Genomic DNA, 18,807 nt, shown 5'->3' with positions numbered 1-18,807 from the left:
ACTGGCTTAATACCATTCTTTAACTTTTATAATTAGTTAACTTGTCGAAAAAGTAATAGGCTATTTGTTGTATTTCAGAGATGTATCTTCTGCTTGGATAGTTTCATCTGTGCCACTGACTTTAATTCCAGTTTGTCTACAAATTAATAACTGTTTTGTTGGATTCACATCTCCATCTCAACTAACAATCTTAGTTAAAGAAGAGGACCAAATCAAATCAAACTTTACATAAACTGTAAATAAAGTTTGATTTGGTCCTATTCATATACTTAGATTGTTGGTTGAGATGGAGATGTGAATCAAACAAAACAATGATTAATTTGTAGACAAACTGGAATTAAAGCCAGGCTAAGTCCATGGCACAGATGGAACAATACAAGCAAAATATACATCTCCTAAAAAAATTGACATTTGGTTGTGTTGACAACCAAACACAATTCAATATCACTAAATAGCCTTACATCTTTTGTTTTGTCTATAATTTTTGAAATTCTGGGTTGAATTGAAACAATAGCTGTTGATGACTTTACAAATGCTATATAGGCCTAAATAATATCATTGATGAGACAGTATATGAGTGATACAGTATGGTCACATTTCATTTGCTCTGTTAAACATACCCTATGGAATGACTTTGATAGCATCAGTGAATCTATCTAGTTTTTAAGTGGAGACTGCTTAACAATCATTCTAAAGATAGCACATTGCTATTAGTCAGCTACAATATCATAGCTAAGCAGGGCAGGGATTGGTTAGAACCCTTGATTGGAGACCAAAGGGTAGCTCTAGATAGATCAATTCTTCAGTAGGAGGTGCTGCCCAGCCTACAGTTTTTTTTGTCTGTTAGTTAGTTTGTTTTTTGCTAGTGGACAGATTGAAGATTGTTCTAAAGGTACATTTAGTTGAAATTTCAAATTATGTTGAAATTTGGTTACCATGATGACAATCCTGTGGTTGAAATGTGCCCCTCAAAACAACAATTGATTACTTTTTTGAAATACAATGTATTTTCCACGTAAATTCCACATCACAATGCAATTTGACAAATTACATTGAAACAACGTTGATTCAACCAGTTTGTGCCCAGTAGGTTGTTTCTATGAAACCATACACAAAATGTATAATTTGACCAAATATTTAGGAAGAGCACATGAAGCACAGATGTCAATTCAACATCTATTCCAAGTTTGTTCAAAGTCATTTAATTTAAATTATGTGGAAATGTTACGCCCCTGAAAACAGGGGAGAAATAATCACGACAGTGATACGGTGTTGTATTCTCAATTCAAATTTTAGTTCAATCATTTCACAAAAGTAACACATTACAAAACAACAGAAAAACCATTATACAAATAACACAGCAAAATATCTTATTAACAACGTACATGTTCATTCACAATCGACATAAAATGGCAGCTACTCTCAGTACGATGCTATTCTTCACTTCAACCGAGCAGGGCTAATATTACTCTCTTCAAACTTAACTCTAACTTCCTCAAGACGTTACTAAGACACACCTTAAACACTCTTGACATGTTAGTGAGTTATAACATTTACATTACTATTTTTATCATCAATAAAGTACCTGAAAACAGGGGAGAAATAATCACGACAGTGATACGGTGTTGTATTCTCAATTCAACGTTTAGTTCAATGAGAAAAAGACCGCGATTTTCCCCAGGAATATGGGTGGAGACCAGAGCAATCGATCTCCGGCTCATAGATTAAGAGCATTTCGTAGATCACAGATTAACACTTTTAGGCACCACAAAATAACGTAATCAATATAACGTTTACACATTACTCTCACAATTCGTACCCTTTGACAGATTTGAACTTTAACACAATTATGTGAATGTTATCAATCTTTATCAACTGATACTGAATGCATCTTTTTAACCTTAGATGTTTTAAGATCCTCACATACTATGAATTTACTAATACTTTTTAATGTATAACAGGCTATGACTATTTCCTTTAACCTGTCACAGAAACAACATTGATTCAACCAGTGAGTGCCGAGTGGGAGGTCATAATTTCATGATGTCTGTGAAGGAAGAAAAGTGGTCAGCATGTTAGGTCCAAAAAGCTGATTTTCACCAAGTCAAATTAATTTGTGTTAGTGGTTTCATGAGGCTTCTTTCTAAAGTAAACCAAAGTAGATCATTTAAAAGTGTTCTATACATCAGTTGGGGTCTCTATAAGCTACAATATGAGATCCTAAACCTAGCATGAAAGTGCATCCTTGTAGCTGTGTGGGCTAATATAGTAAAAATGTTTGGAGTTAGGTTTGTAGAGCCAATGGCCATGTGGTAAATTGAGCCAATGGTAAATTGAGAAAATGTAAGGGTGTTCTACCAAGGGGTGATACAAGAGGAAGTGTTTGGGAAATAGAGATAGACATAGTTTTAAAAAGGTAGTGGTAATATTTCATTCAGTACAGAAATGTGTAGGTGGCTTAACTTACCCTGTGGTAAACTGTGCCAAGAGATCACTTTTTTGGGACAAGCTGTTTTCAAAACTGTAATGTTTACATTAATTCCGATTATTTCCAGGGATACACAACATCCTGAAATATATATATTTGTATTTTATTTAACTAGGCAAGTCTGTTCTTATTTAAAATGACGGCCTACCCTGGCCAAACCCTAACCTGGACGATGCTAGAGCAATTGTGCGCCGCCCTATGGGTCTCCCAATCACAGCCGGTTGGGATACAGCCTGGAATCGAACCAGGGTCTGTAATGACACCTCCAGCACTGAGATGCAGTGCCAGACCGCTGCACCACTCGGGAGCCCCATATATGTAAATATTTTTTTTTTGAAAGAATACTATATTTCCATTGACTGAGTGATTCTGAATGTAAAAAATGTCTGAACTTACCCCACTCTCCCCTACTTTAAATGTTTTTTAATTCTAAAACCCTTGCCGTGTACCTATGTTGGTCCTCTGTAGCTGTGTTCCTTTCTTTGTTTGCTGAAATCCACACTTTTTAATAAAACATTAGTCAAATACAACCACTGACTGTTTCCTCGTATCGACTGACCGCAACTCGATGTAGTCGGAGGTACACTCCGCCCACAGTCGTCTCAACCCAACTCCACCGAGATGGACATATTGTTGAGCTGAGAAACCCAGCAAAGTTCAACTCTAACCTTTGCCTCAACCACAACCCTAACCCTAGCTTCCTGTTCATGAAAATCTCACATAACATAATCTGAAGCAGATAATGAATGCCACATAACAGAAAAGTCAATATCATGACGCTTGTACTGTACATATGCATCAGTGAACATGAAGTTAATAGCTTTCAAATCTTTGCTGCAGAACAATTCTAACTGCCCTGTGGTGCTACCCTAGTCCATAACACCACGTGGCTACATCCCTTTTACTATTTGTGGTGCTGACAGTCAATCCCTAAGATGTGTTCACGTGCCCTCATGGCTCTGCCTGGTCTGACCAGATGCTGTGTTTTAGTGGTGGGTGCTTCTCTTATCTGTAAATCCGATTTCAGTCTGGCACAGAATAGTACTATGCTCCTCCCTGTGTTTTGGCCTATTCAGAGACTTGCAGAGTTCTGTCCTGATTCTGTTTGCAGGTAGGGATCAACTAATGATACAGTAGTATCAGGAGTATACTAAGACTTCATAGGCAGTACAGGAGTACTGTAGTATACTGATACTGCTCCATCAGGAGTACTGTACTATACTGATACTCTTCCATAAGGAGTACTGGAATATACTGATACTCCTCCATCAGGAGTACTGTAGTATACTGATACTTCTCCATCAGGAGTACTGTAGTGTACTGATACTCCTCCATCAGGAGCACTGTAGTATAATGATACTCCTCCGTAAGGAGTATTGGAGTATACTGATACTCCTCCATCAGTAGTAACGTTACTGGAGTATACTGATACTCCTCTATTAGGAGTACTGGAGTATACTGATACTCCTCGATTGGGAGTAACATTACTGTAGTGTACTGATATTCCTCCATTAGCAGTACTGGAGTATACTGATACTCCTCCATAACGAGTAATAGAGTACTGTAGTATACTGATACTCCTTCATTGGGAGCACTGGAGTATACTGATACTCCTCCATCAGGAGTACTGGAGTATACTGATACTCCTCCATCAGGAGTACTGGAGTATACTGATACTCCTCCATCAGGAGTACTGGAGTATACTGATACTCCTCCATCAGGAGTACTGGAGTATACTGATACTCCTCCATCAGGAGTACTGGAGTATACTGATACTCCTCCATCATCAAATCAAATGTATTTATAAAGCCCTTTTTACATCAGCAGATGTCACAAAATTCTTACACAGAAACCCAGCCTAAAACCCGAGACAGCAAGCAATGCAGATGTAGAAGCACAACTTTCCCTAAGAATATCAGTGGAACAAGGAGTTGAAGACACTATATATACATTTTCTGATTAGCCCAAAGGACATTCAGCCAACTTTACACAACTGTGGGAAGCATTGGAATCAACACAGCCAGCATACCTGTGGAACATTTTCAACACCTTGTAGAGTCCATGCCCTGACGAATTGAGGCTGTTCTGAGGGCAAAAGGGGGTGCAACTCAATATTATTAGGAAGGTGTTCCTAATGTTTTGTACACTCAGTGTAAAAAACAACAACATTTTATTACACATATAAAAATCTATGAATTAAAAATATGAGAACAGCAATGTTACATGCAATAATTTCTAGTGAATTAACACAAATGTGAAAAATGTGTGGATATAGCATTTTGGAAATAAACTCTTCAGGAGGTTTTCCTCTCATGTCTGAAGGAGACATGAAATTGTTGAAGGGTCTTTTTTAAGCTTATCAGCATTCATGTTTGATCAGTTTATCACCAAGAAGGGAAAAGTATACATGGATCAGTAAAGAGAATTACAACACAGTTACATTGCACACAAACACTATGACTTCTGCTCGACTAACCAGCTGTCGCTCACAGGGACCTTCATTGTCATCCTTTGTCACACATTTAATGTATTCTTCTATGTCCTTCACCTAAACATAATATATCATTAATAATCGGGTGTTCGCAGGCAAGAATACAATCACGAAAGGCTAGCCCTTGTGGGAAGCAGTTGAGGGTAAATCTCCTAGCCTGGAGTAGAAGCACAACTGACAACAACTCAAAGCCAGCCAAGCCCAATGGCCCCCACAGACACACAGGCCAACAGATTACTCAGAACACGCTACTAAAGTGAGCTCAAATGATAGAATGAGCATAGGAACAATAGCGGAAAAAATAGTAGGCTATAAACATCTCAATGGTAAGCATTAAGAAATGTACTACCTGATTTGTCAAGCCATCGCTAGTGTTGTCAGGTCTTACAAAACATCTAAGTCGGTCTTATATCAAGAATAAACAGGAACGTTGTCCAGAGGCAATCTAGAAGCTGGAAGGTTGCTGGGTCAAGTCCCGAGCTGGGCAATGAATAGTGGGAACTGAACTAACAACCGGAAGGATGCTGGTTTCAGATCATGTATACCATCTACTAACATTGTGACCTTGAGCAAGGCACATAAACCCTAAACTGCTCATGAGGTGCTGTACTGTGACTGACCCTGTCCTTCTCCCAAAATGTGTCTTGTGTTTGTTTCTAGGGGGATTGGGAGGAGACCAAAATACACATTTACTTTGTGAGATGGACAATAACTTTCTCTTCTCCTGTCTTCTATTGAAGTCAACAGAGCCATGACATTGTGCTCCTCTCACTACTGGAAATAGCTTTTGGATTTACTTAAAAAGCATCAGGAATGATTTTGGTGACAGTTATGTTTGTGCTGGTGTTTCATGCAGCAGCATACAGCTCTGTTTAGCCTTGTGAAAACTATATCCGATGTGGGCTGCTAATGTAGCCTACCCATAGATTACAAAATGTAGTAATTGCAATGTTTTAGAATCTACATTACAACTGAGTGGACATTGTTGTGAAAACAATGAATAGTGAATAGCCATTGTTTAAACAGATAGATTGTTATAGGATTTACTTTATGAAAAAGTGTATTTCAAGACTTTGGTAGAGTGTATGTTCCTTAGCCACGTGTTCTGAGGCAGTCCAGCCCACATGATCATTTTCAATAATTCCCGCCCTATAGCCTAACAATATCATATCATGTGCTCAAATACGTAACTATCTTTAGGCTAGGGTGTAGGGACGGGAATCTCTCATTTCTGAGGACTGCACTCACCTTTTAACCTGGCAAACGGAATCCGCTCTTGACAGACGGAAAACAGGGCGTAGGCTATATGCTCACATATACTGATAGGGAGAAAATCCGAGCCATCTGACGTGGAAGGATTTATAGGTTTAGACGAAATTGCTTTCCGACAGTGAGATCAAATACAGTGGCATGTTTCAGTGTGTATATGTGTCTGTAGTATTTCACATTGATTTGGCGCGAACGGTAGCCTACCAAGGATCATGCCCGAGGCACGTAAAACGTTTTCACTGTAGCCTTTATTTTCTGAAACTGGACTTTTGGACAACTGGGTCCAGAACGCTGTCAGTGTGGAAATTATGTCCACGGATGTCCTACTTCTGCTGCTACTTGTCTGGGTGGTCGGTGCTTCTGGGAGGTCAATTGGTCCGAGGGGACACGTGCGCCAGACCTACAGCCAAATCAGGTAGCCTACAATACTTAGGCTTTAAATGATTGAGTGTATATGTGAGTGAAATGATCAAAATGTCAAGATGTGCATTGAGATGCCTAGGATCTATAAGCTAATGAATTCGGAGAAACATGCTCTTGCTTCTTGTAAAAGTGTTAACTGCTCAACCTGTGCTGTGGGTAGGCCTACTATTGGCGGGTATAGGCTGAACGACAATCGATAAAAAGCGCGGGAGGAGTAATTAATTTATGTGCTATCATTGACGCTCAAGATGACAATCACTTGCGCTGCACTGTTGGAACAGCATGCCCTTTATATTTGATTTAAGGTAACTGTCCAGTGTTTTACAGATTTCTATTAAAAGTGACCTATAATGAATTACAATTAGTGAAATACTTTTGTTATAATTAAGTACGTTCAAAAACTGCTTTTTCTGTGTTTTGAATAGTTTCAGCATAAAACCCAACAACAGACTGGTGTGGGCATATACCGGTCATTGAAACCCCTAGAGTAGATGTCCATTTCCTCCTCGTAAATCGAATTATCATAAAACAAAAGTCAGCATCAAAATGAATGTTTTTTGCACGGGATGCTTCTCAACCCACCGCATCCGCAAATGTCGGCCTTGCTCACGAAAACGTCTAGGAGCGTACGAACGGTTTGGGCTACAAACTAATATGACCCCTCTATGGGAAGATGAGACTCCCATGAACACATTCATGTGGGTTGTTTTGCTCTGGGCCCACAAGCCTCTCAAAACTTGTCTGAAGGTAGCCCAGTACCAGTTAAAAAAAATTATGGAAGTATAAATGGAAGTACTTCAGGGATTAAATATGGGTAAAAAAATGAATAGAAATCCTGGTCTAAAAGCAGAAGGGCCAAATGCAATGTTTCATCAAATATATTTTAAATAGGTTTTCTTTACAGGGGTCCTACAATTCTAAATCAAATAGCGAAATTATCCTTGGTGTGACCATCTTAAAAAAAAAATCTATATTTTACTAGGCAAGTCAGTTAAGAACAACCTTTTGGTTACTGACCCAATGCTCTAAGCACTAGGCTACCTGCCACCCCAATTACGTAGGTTAGCTTAGTAGAAACCCAGCCCCCGGCCATTAGAAGTTTAAAAAAATATTAATGTGAGTAGACCGCTGATTGGCCAGCTCAGCCATTGAGGCAGGATGACATCATTCTCTATGTGGAAATAGCAGGCATTTTTAATGTTTGAGATACAAGTTTGAGGTGGGATTTTTAGTGTTTTTTTTTCCTCCAATTTATGCTTTGGCCACAGTTATGAGTATAAGATGAGTCAACAACGTTATTTAGGTAACAGAACATTTAACTTTAAAAAAAGAGATTTTCACCCAAACACTTTTTTCTGTAATTCATCCAAGGACTACTCTATATAACCATAGATCTACATAACTAGATGAAAAAATACCTGAATTACCAGATGTTATAATTTTTGAAGGGAATATTTATAAAAATGTCAGTATTTAATAATTCTGTATTATGCTATGTATTTTATGTGCCAGTCTGTATTGTTTAGGTGGCTTGGATGGAATGCTAATACTTGATACAGTATAGAGGGGATTGTTGGTGACAAGGTGACAGTTCGTGGTTAGAAAAATCACTTACTCAGATTACGTAATCTGTGCTATTTTGTTTATTGTTATTGTTGTGGCTTTGCTGCCTGGAGGTTATTTGATTGGAAAGCAAAAGAGCAAAATCCCAGTGTAATTAAAAGTGATTTTTAATACATCAATGATGTCACCGTCTAGATTGGTTGATTTTATAGATTAGGAATTAGCTCCATTTGTGCTGCATACAGTATGTCATAGTCTATACACTCTTGCAGAATAGCAGTGCTTGCCGCAGCTTCAACCTGACTATACAGAATAAGCTTATTCCTACAGTGCTTCTTCACCATGCTCTGAACCCCTACTTCACATCAATGGTGGGCACTGTCAGGGCAAGCTGGGTACATACAGGAACTTAGTGCCCCAGGAATATTGAGAGAGCAGGTGTTCTGATTACATCAGTGACCTCGAGGTCCAGAAACTGATATTGGTCGCAGCACATTTAGCCATCGCCATGGCTTTTTACCAGTGCTTGTCCAGGCCAATCACATCGCAACACATCTTAAATCCACCTCTCAAGCTGCAACAAAATACATGAATCATTGGGTCATATTGACCCAATGTATTCAAACAGACATTATCTGTGTGTCTTGCACTGTATTGCACAAATTACATTGCACAAATGAGGGCCCATAGTACACTGTAATCTCTATAACCACTATGTTTAAAGTAGCGATGATCTCCTGTATCCCTCAAAGCTCCAATTGCTTTGATCCTTGAACCTTAGTTTAGTTATAAAACCAAACTACATTTCTTAATGCTGTCCTTTCACCAAATTTCTGTATCGCTGCTTTTCTCACTGTTTTATGTTGTCTAATGCTGAGAGCAAAAACATCAAATTTTGGGCCTTTTGCATAATCATTAGCCTGTTTTTAGTGTGTTTGTTGTGAGGGGGCTGGGGGGATAAATGTTGTACTCGTTTAGACCTCGGATTGGATGTGTTTATTTTAGTTCCCAGATATTGCATCGATTCAAATAACCAACTCATCATCAAGCTTTGATTATTTGAATCAGCTGTGTAATGCTAGGCCGAAAAACAAAACGTGCATCCAGGGAGGGCCCCAGGGCCGAGTTTGAGAAACCCTGGTTTAACGGTTGACATATGGCACAGAACGGCCCGAGTTCGGGAAACCCTGTGTTAAACCACAAATGGATGTGCTGACCTGACCCTTCTGCTGATGGGCCAATCCCGTATGACAATAGAAGGGCATGGGAACTCTGATCATCATTGAAGACCATAGCATTACCAATTCAGTCAGTCCCTGCCTATAACAATTTAATCATCGATACTGTAATGCCCAGGGGCATTTGCTGAGAGTGTTGAGATTAAGTTGCTTTTCCTCAGAATTTCTCTTTGTGACACCCAGTGTACACCTTCTTCCTTTACTTTACTTTAAAATACCTAGAGAGGATCATAGTCCCAACATTAATCATGTCTGACCTTGTGAGAAGAATATGTCATTGATTTACTCAAACTGTATATGTGTGTGACGATTCCAGTGGATTTGAACAGCACGATTTCCACTCAGGATGCATGTTGTTTGAAGCATGATTTGACCATTTTTAGCCAAATAGGAAAAGAAGTTGCACATCTTTAGACTTTTAGGTCAACCAGATTTGGGTAGGTAGGTCACCCATAATTCTCTCTGCTTGCCATCAGAGTTCTTTCAGAGTAATGCCTTTTCCTAGGTGTTACTGCACTGTTGGAGCTAGAAGCACAAGCATTTCGCCACACCTGCGATAACATCTGCAAATCGATGTACGTGACCAATAAACGCTGATTTGATTTTTAACACCGCTTTGAATTTGTTTTTATAGTCTGACAGATGTTTTATTATAGTTGCCAAGATAATTCTGCTTGGTATGTTTATCATTTTGAGTGTGTATATAGGCATAAAGGGCTTTTGTTACTCTATACTGATATCAAACTATGTTGTTGAAGGGACTCTACAAATAAGATTGTCTTAAATTGGATATTCATTGCAAATCAGAAATGGACAAAAACAGTCAAGCTTTGACTTGACGCATTCTAAAGCCATTCAAAAATCATCTGCAAACTGAATTTGCTTACTGTCATTCTGAAACGAATTTACATAATAAAAAACATTTTTTATGAAACTTGTATGTCATGAGAGAATCATATCATAATTCCCAGATTAAGATATATTTATAGAAAAAAAGATTACATCAGTGAATCCCTCCCTGCTAAAGCAGTGACTGCTCTAATAGCCTGGTGAATATTCTCCTAAAGTGCTTTTAACCTGTGCAGATAGAGCTTTTAATCTGCAGACTCATAAATGGTGCTGAGTAGTCCTAGCAGCTGCCTGGACTAAACTAACACTGCACAACTGAGCAAGAGGACAAGTACATTAGTGTCTAGTTTGTAAACAGATGCCTCACAAGTCCTCAACTGGCAGCTTTATTAAATAGTACCCGCAAAACACCAGAGCTACAGGCAGTTAGATTTGGGTATGTAATTTTAGGCGAAAATGGAAAAAAAGGTGCGGCTCTTTAAATAGACCCATTGGGTGGCACACAATTGGCCCAGCGTCTTCCGGGCTAGGGGAGGTTTTGGCCGGCAGGGATGTTCCTGTCTCATTGCGCACTTGCGACTCCTGTGGCAGGCCGGGCGCAATGCACACTGACACGGTCGCCAGGTGTACATTGCTTCCTCTGACGCGGCTGGCTTCTGGGTTAAGTGGGCGTTGTGTCAAGAAGCAGTGTGGCTTGACTGGGTTGTTTTTAGGACGACGCACGGCTCTCGACCTTCGCCTCTCCTACGGGGACAGGACTGTAACTACCAATTGGATACCATGAAATTGGGGAGAAAAATACAAATAAATAAGTCTAAATTGTCCAAACCGAAATGGTCACAACCGAAACAATTGACAACATAGAAATATAAAGAGCCCAAACGTTGACATTTTTGGACCAAAAATAGATGTCTATAATGTACTGTCCTGTACTTTTTTGCATTGTACTGTACCCTACTGTACCCTACTCTACTGTACTCTACTGTACTGTACTATTACTGTATTACATAACTTTACTCAAGTTTATTTTTTTTAAATAAGATAAATGGATTATGTTTTAAATTATTATAAAAGTGTGGTAAATATGTACATTATCCTGTTTCAAAAATATTTAGTTAAAAACAAGCTGTTCAGGTACTTACTGCTTTGCAACCTCAGTGACTGCCGGCAGCAGCAGCTCCGCCTCCGTGGGCGCATAGACCGTGCGAACATTGCTTGGATTGTTTTGCCAGCTATTTACTATGAGGGGGGAACTGCCCCAATGGAATCACATTAGCATAAATTATAACATCACAAAGTAAATGGACCGTCCTGGGGTGCTCAAATGTGTGTCAGAACTTCTGGGTCTGCTCTAGTCTGCCTCCCAATGAGTGGTGCTGAAAGAAAGTCAAGGTTTTGAAAATCCAGTTAAAAATCATGTTTGAACTATTTAGTAAATGTTGTATACAAATACAATTTATAAAGTGAATCTGATCACTACTGTGCATGGTTCTCCCTTCACTGCAACTTTTTCACTACGTTTCGGTAGTGACAAATGTATTGCCTAACAAGCAATTTAGGACACTATTTTCAAATATGCAATACAAACAAGGTGTGTGAGGAGTAAATCTGTCTGACATACTGTAAATTGGAAGAGATGTGCGCTTCAAAAATTTGAATAACCAACCCCCAATTTGCACCACTTTTTGTAGAATCACTCATATAGTGCACTACTTTTGACCAGGGCCCTATCATACTGTACTTCCCACTTTCAAGCAATGCTTTAAGCAATACTCTGTTCTACAATACTACCAACAAGTGGACGAATGCTGTTGCAAATTGATTGTTGTGTTATTTTTTCAAGATGCACAGGGGGCTTCTGACAAACTCTTCTGATGAGCTGTTGGAATCGTCTATGATGTGGAATGTAGTCTCCTTTACATCTAATTTTTCTTGTTTTTCTTATAGATTCAAACGAGAAGTACCATCGACTGTACAAGGACGTCAAAAAGTTAGCAGGTAAGAATCCTTCATCTAAATACAGTAGCGTGCCGTGGTTCTGGGGCCTGGGCCTTCAGTGAAGTCCTACACAGTCCCACCCGAATTAATCCACCTCTTATTACCATCATTATGATGCCATGGCTCTAGACACTATACATTTAGACAGAAACGCAGTATAACCAGGCGTTGCGTCACCTTGAAATTTACATATTTATTCAGAGAATTGCAGGGGAAGAGTACAATACCCTTTCATTGTGCAGCTTCGTTGCCCTGCGCGCTTGTTCGTTGAGCTGTAGATCCACTCGGGTGTCCCCAAAAGTTTTCAAAAGCACCATTGTTTGTAAGTGCCCAGCCGTACTTTGGTGTCTCGTTGCTGCCTTGGTTAGACAACTCAGGTTTGCAAAGCCAGTGTGGCTCCAAACACCAAATCGATCACTTGCAAATAATAGGCATTCCCAGCAGTACAGTTTGCAGTGCTTCTCGGAGCCTGTGAGTCATTCATAGTTGAAAGTGGCGAACGAACCCCTTTCCCGCCTGTGACAGGCTTTGTAGCGTCGGCCTCTCCTGACAATGTCTAACTTTTCTTGAAAAGTTTGTCTTGAGAATGGCGTTATAATTATATCCTCGACCAAATCGATATCTTCTCCTTCCGCCATTGTGGGTTGAAAAAACAGCTTAGTAGTACGCGAATTAATTTGTTGATCAAATTCAGTTTCCTAGTTCTGAGATTCTGCATAGACCTGCCTATATAGAACCTGCCTCTCAATATTGGTAATCCAATCAAAAGACGTGCACGCACTACACCTGCTAGCTGGCTCCTGTGTAACACTGGAGCCAGCCAGCAGGCGTACAATAGCCAACTCTAAAGCTGATTGGTTGACACAAAATTTTAATTTCCATTCACTTTAAGCTACAAGCGCCCGCACTGTTGATTCTGAAGGCCTGAGGGCAGATTTTAGACCCCTGGCAACACATGATGGCTGAATATGATTGGATAAAAGATCTAACATAAAGACTAGCCCTCCAAATCTCAACCTGGGGCTGGAAGCAGTGCAACCAAGAGGAACGCTATGAAATGAAGAGTGTAACTCTTACTCTGGGGAATAATTTAATACATATTTGTGGGAAAATATATAAATAAATAAAAATTATATTCTGATTATGTTTAGGCCAGCAGAGAAGGCCTTGCTGGCCCTGACGGCCCACCACTGTCTAAATACAATGTTAGACAGAGTATAGTCGAGAGGATCTGATTTAGGGGAACAAAGCAACTATTACCACAGGATTATTTACTTAGGGCTTTAAATAAGTAAATAACTATTTGGATGGGATTAGATTTCATGGGGAACCTCAGGTAATGTAATTATGTGCACGAGCACAAATCATCACATCTGTCTTTTTAGTTCCGTCTGAATTTGTCATGCCAGTCATTTTTACTTGGCAGAAAGGTTATTATCCTAGCACTAAATACCTACTGTTTCTCGGCAATCTCCCAGGTCCTCTGATAATACTTATCCCGTGTGAATCATCATCCCTGTGTTTTGAGGGATATTACAGTCGTGGCCAAAAGTTTTGAGAACGACACAAATATTAATTTTCACAAAGTCTGCTGCCTCAGTTTGTATGAAGGCAATTTGCATATACTCCCGAATGTTATGAAGAGTGATCACATGAATTGCAAATTCATTGCAAAGTCCCTCTTTGCCATGCAAATGAACTGAATCCCCCAAAAACATTTCCACTGCATTTCAGCCCTGCCACAAAAGGACCAGCTGACATGTCAGTGATTCTCTCGTTAACACAGGTGTGAGTGTTGACGAGGACAAGGCTGGAGATCACTCTGTCATGCTGATTGAGTTTGAATAACAGACTGGAACCTTCAGAAGGAGGTTGGTGCTTGGAATCATTGTTCTTCCTCTGTCAGCCATGGTTACCTGCAAGGAAACACGTGCCGTCATCATTGCTTTGCACAAAAAGGGCTTCACAGGCAAGAATATTGCTGCCAGTAAGATTGCACCTAAATCAACCATTTCGGATCATCAAGAACTTCAAGGAGAGCGGTTCAATTGTTGTGAAGAAGGCTTGAGGGCGCCCAAGAAATTCCAGCAAGTGCCAGGACCGTCTCCTAAAGTTGATTCAGCTGCGGGATCGGGGCACCACCAGTACAGAGCTTGCTCAGGAATGGTAGCAGGCAGCTGTGAGTGCATCTTCACGCACAGTGAGGCAAAGACCTTTGGAGGATTGCCTGGTGCCATGAAGGGCAGCAAAGAAGCCACTTCTCTCCAGAAAAAACATCAGGGACAGACTGATATTCTGCAAAAGGTACAGGGATTGGACTGCCGAGGACTGTGGTAAAGTCATTTTCTCTGATGAATCCCCTTCCCGATTGTTTGGGGCATCCGTAAAAAAGCTTGTCCGGAGAAGACAAGGTGAGCGCTACCATCAGTCCTGTGTCATGCCAACAATAAAGCATCCTGAGACCATTCATGTGTGGGGTTGCTTCTCAGCCAAGGGAGTGGGCTCACTCACAATTTTGGCTAAGAATACAGCCATGAATAAAGAATGGTACCAACACATCCTCCGAGAACAACTTCTCCCAACCATCCAGGAACAGTTTGGTGACGAACAATGCCTTTTCCAGCATGATGGAGCACCTTGCATAAGGCAAAAGTGATAACTAAGTGGCTCTGGGACCAAAACATCGATATGTTGGGTCCATGGCCAGGAAACTCCCCAGACCTTAATCCCATTGAGAACGTGTGGTCAATCCTCAAGAGGCGGGTGGACAAACAAAACCCCACAAATTCTGACAAACTCCAAGCATTGATTATGCAAGAATGGGCTGCCATCAGTCAGGATGTGGCCCAGAAGTTAATTGACAGCATGCCAGGGCAGATTGCAGAGGTCTTGAAAAAGAAGGGTCAACACTGCAAATATTGACTCTTTGCATCAACTTCATGTAATTATCAATAAAAGCCTTTGACACTTATGAAATGCTTGTAATTATACTTCAGTATTCCATAGTAACATCTGACATAAATATCTAAAGACACTGAAGCAGCAAACTTTGTGAAAATTAATATTTGTGTCATTCTCTAAACTTTTGGCCACGACTGTACAAAGTTTAACAGGTGCTGCAACCATGGGTAAGAACATGGGTGGAAAAATGTATGCTTAAAACAAAGTGCTATGTATGTAGCCTACAGATGAAGGATCTGTTTTGTCACATATCAACTTTCCTAGTGGCATACTTCCTTTAATAAAAGTGGATGCTATTGTGCCAATGAATTAATAAATGTCCAAATATGTCAGTTAATTAAATGTCTGCATAGGTTACAGTTCATGGTTCTTATAGATATGTATTATTATTTAGACTTGCTCTGAACTGAAGACCAATAGGCCAATATTAGGCTATTCCGAGGCTCCGTCATAACGGTCAATTTTGAATGAGAATTTTGTTTTATTACCGGGGCAGTTTGGTAAAACAAATCCCGTCCGACTCATCTACTGTAAAAATGGACATACTGGGATAATAAAGACATAACCAACGTTCTATAGTAATACTAGTCCCTGGCGAATAGGGCTAGGATCACAGCTTTTGTTAAAGTATACTCAGAGTATAAAATAGTTGGCTTTGAAGCAACTAGCTAAACCTTGTGCAATCTAGCCTTTTCCTTAGTATCTGCAGGGTCAGGGCAAATTCATATGCCCTGTGATGCATAGCTCCAAATTTATATGAAAAAAGACTACCTAATGAATTAATCCTCATGAATATGATCGGAATTCTATGGACATCCTGATAAGCTTATCAGGTAAGCCCTTTTAACTTCTGAAGACAATGGGGGGAGGCTAGACACGTGTTGTGTGTGTCTGTGTATGGCCCCATTCCATAGGATAAGTGGTCTTGATTTAGGCTGAGTACCACTCTGTTTGTGCATTCATGCCAACTTCTCGTCACTCATTGTCATGCTAATCATGTTTGGTTTGACAATGGCAGCAATGGAATTGGCAAGAGCACAAACAAATCTGGGACTAGTCAGTATGCTATAGAGGTTCAGAGACAATGATAAGAAGTGTAATTTTAAACATTGATTTGTTTTATTGAACATGTTTCTCCACTCCTCACAGCCCTATACTGAGAAGAAGTCCAGATATGACCAAAACCACCATGACAAAGTCAGAGCAGCTCTTAAGCATAAATGACCACGACTTCACAATGAGGCCTGGCTTTGGAGGTGAGATTTTTTAACTGTTCTTTACTGTGTGACGTACAAATTATAATGATCATTATTGGTAAAATTCTAGAGTTCACTGATATCTGATGACAACTCTTATTTTTGGACTCCCGAGTGGCGCAGTGGTCTAAGACACTGCATCTCAGTGCAAGAGGTGTCACTGCAGTACCTGGTTCAAATCCAGGCTGCATCATATCCAACCTTGATTGGGAGTCCCTTAGGGTGGCGCACAGTTGGTCCAGTGTCGTCTGGGTAGGACGTCAAATAAGAATTTTAAATAAGAATTTGTTCTTAACTGACTTGCCTAGCCAAATAAAGGTTTAATTTTTAAAAGTATAATAATTACTTAATCATGACTCATCGTTAAGTGTAAGTCATGCATTGGAAAATTCCAACTGTCATTACTCAAGTTAAGATTTGGCCTGTTCTCGGAACTCAGGAAATCCATCAAATCCATTTTTATTTGTCACATGCTTTGTAAACAACAGGTATAGACTAACAGTGAAATGCTTACTTACGGGCCCTTCCCAAGGGCCCCATGGGAAGCAGATACATTAGAAGCGGAAGTACACGTATGGGTCGTTCCATCTCAAAAAGCACAAGAAAGAGGATTTCAACACCCACCAACTCAGATTGTTCTGAAATGGTTTCTGTTGTTAGAAACAGAACATTATTTTGTTGAAATATCGGTAGCCGATGTGAGCAGGACCTTTAAACAGGTCAACATTCCCAAAGCCTCAAAGCATATATGGACCAACTGGCAAGTGTCTTCAGTGACATTTTAAACCTCTCCGTGACTGAGTCTTTAATACCTACATGTTTCAAGCAGACCACCATAGTTCCTGTGCCCAAGGAAGTGAAGGTAACCTGCCTTCACTTCCTTGCTTTGAAAGGCTGGTCATGGCGCACATCAACAGCATCCTCCCGGATACCCTAGACCCACTCCAATTCGCATACAGCCCCAACAGATCCACAGATGACGCAATCTCAATCGCACTCTACGCTGCCCTTTCCCACCTGGACAAAAGGAACACCTATGTGAGAAGGCTGTTCATGGACTACAGCTCAGCATTCAACACCATAGTGCCCATGAAGCTCATCACTAAGCTAATGAACCTGGGACTAAACACCTCCCTCTGCAACTGGATTCTGGACTTCCCGACGGCCTCCCCGAGGTGGTAAAGGTAGGCAACAACACGTCTGCCACGCTGATCCTCAACACTGGGACCTCTCAGGGGTGTGTACTTAGTCCCCTCCTGTACTCCCTGTTCACCCAGAACTATGTGGCCAAACACGACTCCAACGCCATCATTAAGTTTGCTGACGACACAACAGTGGTAGGCCTGATCACCAACAACGATGAGGCAGCCTATAGGGAGGAGGTCAGAGAACTGGCAGTGTGGTGCCAGGACAACAGCCTCTCCCTCAATGTGAGCAAGACAAAGGAGCTGATCGTGGACAACAGGAAAAGGAGGGCCGAACAGGCCCCCATTAACATCAACAGGGCTGTAGTGGAGCGGGTCAAGAGTTTCAAGTTCCTTGGTGTCAACATCACCAATGATCTTATCGTGGTCCAAACACACCAAGACAGTCGTGAAGAGGGCACAACAAAACCTTTTCCCCCTCAGGAGACTGAAAAGATTTGGCATGAGTCCTCAGATCCTCAAAAAGTTCTACAGCTGCACCATCGAGAGCATCCGGACCGGTTGCATCATGGCCTGGTGTGGCAACTGCTCGGCATCTGACCGTAAGACACTACAGAGGGTAGTACTACAGAGGGTAGTACGGCCCAGTACATCACTTGCCAAGCTTCCTGCAATCCAGGACCTATATAATAGGCAGTGTCAGAGGAAAGCACATCAAATTGTCAGAGACTCCAGTCACCCTAGTCATAGACTGTTCTCTCTGCTACAGCACGGCAAGTGGTACCGGAGCTCCAAGTCTAGGACCGAAAGTCTCCTTAACAGCTTCTACCCCCAAGCCATAAGACTGCTGAACAATTAATCAATTGGTCACCGGACTATTACATTGTACCCCCCCCCCCCCCCATTTGTTTTGTACACTGCTGCTACTCGCTGTTTATTATCTATGCATAGTCACTTCCCCCCTACCTACATGTACAAATGACCTCTAACCTGTACCCCAGCACACTGACTCGGTACCGGTACCAACTGTATATAGCCTTTTTATTGTTATGTTATTGTGTTACTTTTTATCATTTTTTACTTTGGTAAAAAATGTCTTAACTCTTGAACTGCACTGTTGGTTAAG

General features: G+C 40.6%; 1 protein-coding gene across 1 annotated transcript in view; it reads left to right on the top strand.

Moving 5' to 3' along the window:
* The first annotated feature begins 6,186 nt into the window (after nucleotides 1-6,186).
* The window catches only part of LOC109900235 (gamma-aminobutyric acid receptor subunit rho-1-like), a 34,472-nt gene continuing 21,851 nt past the window's right edge, over nucleotides 6,187-18,807 (top strand). Inside the window, exons 1-3 of the mRNA XM_020495926.2 lie at nucleotides 6,187-6,663; nucleotides 12,269-12,319; nucleotides 16,430-16,536. Of these exons, the coding sequence (XP_020351515.1) occupies nucleotides 6,557-6,663; nucleotides 12,269-12,319; nucleotides 16,430-16,536 (265 nt within the window). The 5' untranslated portion in view covers nucleotides 6,187-6,556. The remainder of the gene's footprint in view (nucleotides 6,664-12,268; nucleotides 12,320-16,429; nucleotides 16,537-18,807) is intronic.

This window comes from Oncorhynchus kisutch, linkage group LG12, assembly GCF_002021735.2.
Source record: "Oncorhynchus kisutch isolate 150728-3 linkage group LG12, Okis_V2, whole genome shotgun sequence".
Classification (NCBI taxonomy): domain Eukaryota; kingdom Metazoa; phylum Chordata; class Actinopteri; order Salmoniformes; family Salmonidae; genus Oncorhynchus; species Oncorhynchus kisutch.
Note: the sequence above shows the minus strand (reverse complement) of the source record. Positions and strands in the feature narration are given on the sequence as shown.